General features: G+C 43.1%; 1 protein-coding gene across 1 annotated transcript in view; it reads left to right on the top strand.

The window, feature by feature from the left end:
• PITPNC1 (phosphatidylinositol transfer protein cytoplasmic 1) overlaps positions 1-3,100 on the top strand; it is a 73,274-nt gene extending 70,174 nt beyond the window's left edge. Inside the window, exon 9 of the mRNA XM_066332388.1 lies at positions 1,783-3,100. Within this exon, the coding sequence (XP_066188485.1) occupies positions 1,783-1,991 (209 nt within the window). The 3' untranslated portion in view covers positions 1,992-3,100. The remainder of the gene's footprint in view (positions 1-1,782) is intronic.
• Positions 3,101-9,150: the final 6,050 nt, after the last annotated feature.

Here is a 9,150-nt window from a genome sequence, read left to right on the forward strand (position 1 = left end):
ATGAAGAGCCAGAAAGTTAAACAGACCAAACAGGTTTTGCTCAAAAACATTTCACTGTAGATTTTCCTCTCCTAAGTCTGAAATCTCCTTGCCAAAAATACTCTCTCCAGAAATGAAATATTGTGATATACAGTTATCATGTGGATTTTTCCTCTCAGAGTGAGCCTTTTTACTAACTAACATAGTGTATTTTTAGAGCTTAATTGTCAGCCTAAGTACAAAACATAAGAAAATAGGATAATCTAGCATCAGAAATATAATTTTTAAATGTCTAAATGTCTAATTTTAAATGTCTAACACCTTTTTAAATGAAAGTTTGAGGAAGACCTGGAGATGATGTAGTCAGCTAAATTGAATCAAATAATTAGGGTAATAAACAATGTGTTTTGTTCATGACTGGTTGCTGTTACTGACCCTGTAAGTATGAAGGTGTTTTATCTTTTAATTTACTAAACTGTATTTAGCTTTATTATTAAGAAATTCTATTTTCTCAGTGTTACTAATAAAAAGCATGTTCTCTGCTTGGCAAAATGCATCCCAGCATGTTACTGACACAGCTTCTGAGCTTGTTTCTCATTCTAACAGTATTCTAGACAACAGTAAAAGACTGAAGGAGTAAGAGTTAGGGATATTCCATGTTTCCTTTTGATCAAAATTTCAGACTGCATTTCTCTTTACTGATGAATTATGGCATTGTGCTGCCACCACAACAGCTGCAGTTGGACCTTGCCTTAAAAGCTGCCTCGTAAAATGCAGCAGGAGCCTCACAGCCCAGGGGAAGGAGTGGTGTGATACAAAAACTCCCAAATCCCTGTGGCACATCAGAAACTTGAGGAAAATGGGAGCCTCAGGAGCAGGTCACAGTGCACGACCAAAGGGGCACCATTTGCAAGCAGACTGTGCTCATAAAATGCTCTTGAAGTGTTTGGAGTAAAAAGTTGACGGTCGTTTTTACGAGGCTCTGGAGTTACCAAAGTAAAGAACAGACCAGAGTCTGACACTGCCCCTGTTCTGACTCCTCACCCCCCAGGGGATTTATGGAAAGCATGGCAATACTCAGAAGAGTCACAGGTCAATTCTGGATGTGTTTTCTGGAGTTGTGGTTGATGACAAATGCTGTTAAAGGTGTTAAGCACAGCACCTGCCAGGCTGGGCACTGCTCAGTGCTTCTGCTGCTGGGATCTGCCTCATTAGAAACAGGGATATTTCTAATTTTCATCATCCATTCAATTGCCTGAGGCTACACAACCACTAACACAGTCACTATTAATTCACTCATCAGTGTAAATGTTAGTTTCTGGAATCTAAACTGGTGTGGGCTCTAACACTAAGAGTTTTGCTGGTTATAAGATGTACAATGCAAAGTTAACAAAAACTCTTCTTGCAAGTGCTGGAAAGGTAAGTAAATATTTATAATATTTCTGTATCTATCCTTTATTCCACAGGATCTTCTAAAATCTCTTTAGAAGATCCTGGCCTTTGCCAAGGCCTGCACTTCAGTATCTCCTGCCTACCTTACATTACACAGATACTCCTGAACAATTTCCACTCCTTCCTGTTCTCTGACTCCCTTTGACTTAACCTGGCACCTTCCTTGGCTGACACAACTACCTTTATGAGGCAATTTTCATAAAGCTAGTTGCTCCTTGCTTTTTAATAAAAAAAAACTTTTGTTGGCTTCTGCTGAAAGACTTTGTGTTCCTAGAACCTTCTCCTTAGGAAAAAAAAATGAAGTTTGCACTGAATCAATGGAAAATGCCAACAATTTTGAACTTTTTACAGATATGACTATGGATGATGTTCGAGAATACGAGAAAAATATGCATGAAAAAACCAACATTAAAGTTTGCAACCAACATTCATCTACTGTGGATGAAATAGAGAGCCATGCCAAAGCAAGAGTATGTCAATTTTTAAAACATATTGCCCGTCCTCAGCCAATTCACCTGCACAGACCAGAGAAGAGGAACCAATTGCTGATCAGTCAGTGAAATTTTGGGGAGGTTTTGCTTCAATAAGAACAAATCTTTCTCTGTGAAGTGCAGTGCTGCCTTTGGTTTGCACTGTAACCCTGCCAGTCGTGTAAGGGAGGGTGGGGTAGAGGAAGTTAAAGAGGATTTTTACATTTTATTCTTTGAATAGTTAAAAAATGCAGGAGTTGACAGTGGTCCAGTCAAAAAGCCAAGAACATGGGGAGTGGAAAACTTCTATGGGACTCACAAAATTCTTCCCTTCACCAGGAAAAAAAAAATCTAACGAGTTATTCATTCTTGTCAAGGTAACTTTAATGTCACTGTTATTGATTAGCTACCAACCAGTGTGAAGTATTTTCAGAGGTATGTAACAGTGGTTTGTGGAAAAGGACAGGTTTCTATGTGGGTTCTCTGGTTCACAGTCTGGAGATTTCATTAAGTGCCTAATTCCCTAATCTGGGCTCCACAAGTAGAGGTCTAAAATTAGAGATTGATGCTCTCTGCAAATAGAGAAGATGCAGTAGCCTTTGCTCCTGAAATGTCATGATTCCTTTATTTCTGCTGCTGGTGCTGTGGAACTCAGTGCTGGCTTTAGCCCTGGAATCAGTGTGGGACAAGGCTCAAAGGGCTCCAGGTCCCTCCTTGGCTCCTGCTCAGTGTCCCCAGCCTGAGGAGATGCTGTCTGTGTAGTCCCCAGGAAGGTAATTCTTGTGTTTGTGACACAGCAGCTTCACTGACATCAAGGTTACTCCTTAGCAGGGAATTGGTTCAGATTTTGGCTCCACACTTCAGGAGTTGGTTCTGAATGAAGTCAGTCACCTGCAGTTTCCATGTGAAAAATTGTCATTGAGGTCAGAACAGAAGTTGTTATTAATGAAAAAAAAGTGAATCCGAGTCTTCCTAGCTCAGACTGCTTCACTTGAGTGTGTATCACAGCAGAAGGAAATTAAAGCAAATATAAGCTAAAAAGTAAAAGTCAACTGAAGTGTTTCACGTCTGAATTGAAAACGAAGAGTCTTGGAGGCTCCACTCAGCAAGACTTCACTTCAAAGGACTGAGAAACCTTCCTGTCCCCTTCATTTGTCCAAGACAGCTTTTGGTTCATGTCATACAGAATTCCTCAATCAAAATCCTGGATTTCAGGGGGGATTTGAGACCCTTTGAAATGCCCACCCGCTGTAACAGGGTGTGAAAGGAAACATAAAGCAGCAAAGCAGGTCCAAACCTCTCTGCACCTACACCAGCAGTAGGTAAATTCCCCTGGGACCATCAGTTTATGGCAGCACTTCTGTCACTCGGAAAGAGGGTCCCTCTCCCTCCTTCTGCTCAGTGCTGGGGGCTGCAGAGGTCCTGTGATCGGTGCAGGGCGGGTGGAGGCAGCTTTTGTCCCTTTTCTGTGGTGTCTGCACACACAGAAAGCTGTGGACAGCCCAGGTTACACTGTCTGCACCTGGGTGCGGTAAAAAGCATCAGTGTCCTGGAAAGGACAGGATTTGGTCACGTATTTGCTAATGCCCACTGCCAGTCCTGTGCTTCAGACACTCCAACATGTGAGACTTCGTCATTGATTAAAAGACTGGGTTTATTTCTAGGGTTTTGAGCTTTCGTGGCTCAAAGAATCTATATATAAATGATCAAATGAAACACTTCAAATTTATGAATTTCACTTGACATTCAGCAAAACCCTTAACACTGCCTTCAGCTGCCCCGGTGGGCGTCCTGCCGGCGCCGCAGACACGGAGCAGCGGGTTCCCCAGGAGCCTGGCTGGTTTCTGCCCCATTCCCCGTGGGGAGCAGATACTCTGAAATCCCGGGGGGTTTATGGAGCTTTTTTCGGGCAGATCCACGCCGGGAAGGCGCTGCCCTCTTGTGGGGCTCATCCCCAGTGCTTTGATCAGTGTGTCATTGTCCTGGGGGTTGGCAGGGAACTGAGCGCTGCATTTGGCACTTTAACCAGCTTTCAGTGCACTTTCCCCATGGAAAGTCGGCAAGCACGGCTTTGGATCTTGTGGCTTTGTCAAGTCACGGGGAATCCTTTAGGCTTTTTTTACTCGGAAAGCAAAACAGGTTCGGTCCTGTGCATGAAGCTGCAGCTATAAGGCAAAGGAAGGAGAGAGAATTTTTCATCCCGTGATAATTACAGCAGATGAACAAATCGTGACAACCCTTTGCCCACTTGGGCTCATAATGTAAATGAAAAATTTAAACCCCCTCTCAGCTGTATTTTGTTTGAAGTTCTGAAAAATGCTACCTGCTGACTGTATCCAAACGTACTCCTCAGCTGCCTGTGAAATAGTTGGATTTCCCCAGCAATTACAGGGGCAGTAATCTTTATTCAGCTCCGAGCCAGGCAGAGGAACCATTAGTACGTGATTAATGAACTTAAAACTTGGTTTCCTTTACATTGTGCTCATTGTGCCCCAGTCAGCGCCTTACAAAGGGGAGGCATTCATGTGGAGAATCACTTAATGAGATGCATGATAAGCAATCATTCCCTGATTCAGGATTTGGATGGAAGTAGTTTAACTGAGTTAATGAAATGATTATTGGAAATTATTCTAACATGCCTCTGTCTTTCGTTCCTTCTCGTTGAAGACATGACAATGGATGAAGTCCGAGAGTTTGAACGAGCCACTCAGGAAGCTACCAACAAGAAGATTGGGATTTTCCCCCCGGCAATATCTATCTCTAACATTTCCATGCCTTCCTCAACCCGCAGTGCTCCATCTAGTGCTCCATCCACTCCTCTCTCCACAGATGCTCCTGATTTCCTCACAGTTCCCAAAGATCGGCCTCGGAAAAAGTCTGCTCCAGAAACTCTCACTCTTCCAGATCCATCGAAAAAACACTTTTAAATTAACCCTGCATGTTTCCTCCTGATAAGCCATGTCTGCCGCAGCAAGAGTGACATAACTCAATTGCCACAAAGGTCGTGGTGCTTTGTTGGTTGGGGTTTTTTGTTTGTTTCAAATAATCTTTCCGATGTGGAAAGATGATTCCTTTCCTCAGACTTGATCCTTAAAACCTTCTGAAAAGTGCATGCAAGAGAAAGTAGTTTATATATTACTAAAGTAGTGTTTCAAGCCATATGGTGCATCTTACTGACATCAATGGAACAGTCTGAGGGGATGCTATAAACGAAAACCAATCTTTCTGCCTGCAAACCCTCATCTAGGTCACAGCATTTATAATTAGGAGTAGGTATTAAGTAAATCTGCCAAGGACTTCTGAGGCAAATTAGTGCCAACTAGACTGCAGGGTTAACAGAAAAAAACTCCTCCCATTTTCTTCTTTTATAACCAATTTTAAAATCTTTCCCACTCTCAGGCTTCTCCTGTGTGTTCATGAACCTTTGACCAGTAACTCATTGCACTTGAACACCAACAGATCCACATTTCGCTTAATATGACTCAGGATTTGGGGCCTAAAACACAAAACACAAATCTTTTCAAACCTAAAATATCACTGTATCAAAGCCCCAGTTGTAATTAGTTATACTGACTTTGAGGCCATTGAACTATTTCTACCTTGCACAGAATTTGTAAAAGGAACCCCCTATTTCTTGTAGATAATGTATTTTACTGGCTTTCCCCTGCCCTTTCGTGAGCTCGGAGTGTTGGTGTTCATCAGTGGTGTTCTGTGACATTGAAAAAAGCAGCTGATTTGTGCCAGTTGAGAAACAAAAGCAATGAATTCTGTCTTTTCCTGGCTGGGAGAAGAGTGGCAGTCAGGCTGGGAGACCTTGAATGTAAAGGGAACAGGAGACTCCTTTTTCTTTCCTGCCTCAGTCTGTGCTAAACAGAACAATCTGACAGAGCTGGGGCCAGGCACTGCCTCCTTTGGGGAGGGGGGACAGAGTCAGTCACTTCGAAAAGCAAATGACTCATGGGTGATGTTGAGGAACCAGAAGTGCTCTGCCTGGTCTGTGTGTGAAATCACTCTTCAATCTCAGGAATTCCATTGTAGACAAGGAGGTTTCCCAGAGGGAAGTGCAGATGGTGGAAGAGAGAGAAAAATAAATCGCAGGAGTGGTCTTTTCCTTCCTTCCTCTTCAGGGCGTGAACTGGTGAGACCCTCTCGCTGCTGCCCCTGGCTTGGGGCACTTTGCTCTCTTCCACACAAGCTGCAGTTCGTGTCTCCGGGTGACACCAGTGAGCCCTGTTCAATTCCCAGGGAATGGCAGCTCCTACCTGAGTCATGACCCAGTGGCTGGTGCTTTGTGCCACCGCTGACAGTTCATGGACTGAGAAAAGAAGACTCCTCCAGAGCTGAGCTGTCACTGAACGCTGAGCACTCCGTTTGGGGTGGCCCAAACCAGGGGCACAGTGGCTGAAGTGCCCTGAGCTCCTCGCTGGCTGCAGCTGCAGCACAGGGTTTGTGGAATGTGTGGTGTTTAGGGGGAAGGTTTGGGAGCAGAAGTAATTCCACTGCCAACCTGCACTGAAAGAACTGTTCATTTGTCTGATAGTGACAATCCTGCGGCCAGCAGAATCCAGGAGCTCTTTGTAGGTTTGCTGTGGTCTGACTTGCTGCATTGTCCCGTGTCCTGCCCGTGCTTGGCTTTGCTTTTCTGCCCGGAGCTGGTGATTCCGAGGCATTGGTGACCTGATGGGTGATGCTCTTTTGTTTAAAAAGAAGCGGCTGTAATACTGAAAACAAAACTTTCCTCCATCGCTTTATGATTTTGGCTTAACAAGAGTACACATTATGGAATCATAGGATCGTGTATAATCTTTTTATTGTTATTGTTGATTTAGTATCGAGATTGGAACGTTGGCAGCAAAGGGAAACCTTTGACAACATAAAACATTGGTTGTTTTCTCATTGCCTGACTTTGGCCCATACAGAAAGAGTTCAGGTCTGCTCCACCTGAAAGTCTGTTCCCATGGATTTTTCATTTGTCCAAGACAAATTTGCTCAGGTCTGTTCAGTGTCCTGGGGCTCACACTTCTTCGATTCACATTTGGGAATCTGGGTTTGACACAGATTATTAGATCAGCAGTCTCACCTTCACTCGTGTTTAACTGATTGATTTAACCGATTGATTTCCAATACATTGATGATGATATTCAGTAGGTCTGGGGATAAGTAATTTGTGAAAACCATTAGCCTACCTGAACGGGACAGGTTTGAAAATCTGGTGGAGATGTAAGAGGCACTGATCCTGCAGTGTCAGAGTGACAGAGTGACAGCTTTAGTGTCCCCACTCTGGGCTCCCCACTGCAGGGTCAGAACAGCCTCTGCCTCGTGCTGCTGCCCCATCGAGGCCAATTAAGAGATCTGTAATGTAAAAGATCCGTCCCTGCTTTGGATAACAACACCCCGGGTTTTCACTCTGGAGTGCCCAGTGCTGAGTTCTGCCTTGCTTGCCCCAGCACTCATCACCCATCTGGTCAATACGATCTTTAAATGCCTTTTTCTGTTTGGTTGGCTGCTATTTAGGGTAAGATAGCTTTTTCTTGAATATTCCCAGTGGGCACACAGGAAATGAAATTAAATGAGAAGGAAGGTCTAAGTATTTCAGTGCAGCACCTGGAGGAGAAGGAGCTGTTTTCAGTACTGATTTTTCCATTTCTGTTGTATTTTCAGACACATTTAAAATAGAGAGTTTTGCAGGTGTTGCTCCCTTGGTTTGCAAAAATAAATGCTGTGATGATTTAGTGAGTAGAGCCTCAGAGCACAGAGCACAGCCCTGTTCCTCTTCCCTGCCACAGTGACAAGAACTCCGTGGTGCAGCTCTGCTAGGACTTGGCAAGGAATTTTTTATCAAGGAGAATACAGCTCAGAGCAAAAACTGTGATGAGTTTGTTCAGGTTTCTGTGAAAACCTCCAGGCTTTGCTTGTACTTTTGTGTATTTTGAATAGAACAATCATTATAAAACAACTGGCAATTCAGTGCAGCTTCGGAAGGGTCAGTCTCCTAAAAAAATCAAAAAGGGAGGGACCCACAAAAGTTGTGAGGAGCAGCACATTCCTGAAACACGGACTTAATGGGATTTCTTATGAATGTAATGGTTAATTTTGTAAAGGACCGGATAAATCCTATGGAAAGAAACTATTTAACCTTGTTCTTTGGCTTTTTTTGATTATTCTGGAAGGTGATTTTGTGACATCTAGTAGCCAATTTGCATTAATTGCTGCTGTAGAGACTTTGAAACTGAAATGTTTGTTCCTTGGATTTCAGTTTGTAACAAGACCGCTGTACTTTGTTAAAACTGCTTTGAAGCTTGCTGCACTATAACTTCAAAACAATGTGTTATCCTTTGAAATAAGCCAAATGTATATGCTTTTTATGAATTAGTGAGTGCAGTAAGAGAGAATTCAAGATCTTGTTGATAGGAGATTTTCTGTTGCCATTGTTTGGACTTGGGTTTCTATGTGTAAGTTAAAATTGCTAAACAAGTCTAACAATGTTTTGCTTTAAATGAACAGCATGGTCATTGAATTATGATCTCCTGTAGTTTTGTGGTGTCACTAAAACAGGTTTTATTGGTTTATTTCACTTCTGTGATAATTCCACCTGATTCTTTTATGTCCAGTAATTAATTTCTTTTATTTAGAGAACTGATGGCAACATCAGACAATGCATCACCACCATCAAAGGAGGACCAAGTCTTGATTTGCTCTGCACGTTCAACAGTGCAAAGCTCAGCAGGAGAATTTGACAGTCATTTCTCTCAGATCACTTAGTTTCTGGGGTTTTTCCCAAGTTATTTATTATTTTTAATATTGTATTTTTCGTTGCATTTTGTTGTAAATAAACTACCAACAACTATTCTTTACAACGGTGGCTGTTTTCTCTTGCTGGGGCTCCCGTAGGCAGGAACCTCCTCATTAACACGTACCATCGACATTCCTACCCCAGCTCTGCAAGTCACCTCCTCAAAATTAAACAGCGCAGAGAATTCGCTTTGTGAGGAACATTTCAAGCACTTCCAGCCTCTCCCGGGTTCTGTTGTGCCCCAGCTCTGTAAAGGTTTTACCGAGGCGGGTGTCCATCGTTTGCTGTTAGCCCATTCACTTGTAAATGGCCATTTGGTCGGCAAGGAAGTTTTCCAGTGGGGAATCGAATTCCTTAGGCGGGGTTTGGCAGCTCAGTGTAAAAATCACTGGAAACCACGGGGAAAGAGACCACTCGAATCCTCTCAGGCTCGTCTCCAAGTCAGTTAATTTTAGT

This window comes from Sylvia atricapilla, chromosome 18, assembly GCF_009819655.1.
Source record: "Sylvia atricapilla isolate bSylAtr1 chromosome 18, bSylAtr1.pri, whole genome shotgun sequence".
NCBI classification, from domain to species: Eukaryota; Metazoa; Chordata; class Aves; order Passeriformes; family Sylviidae; genus Sylvia; species Sylvia atricapilla.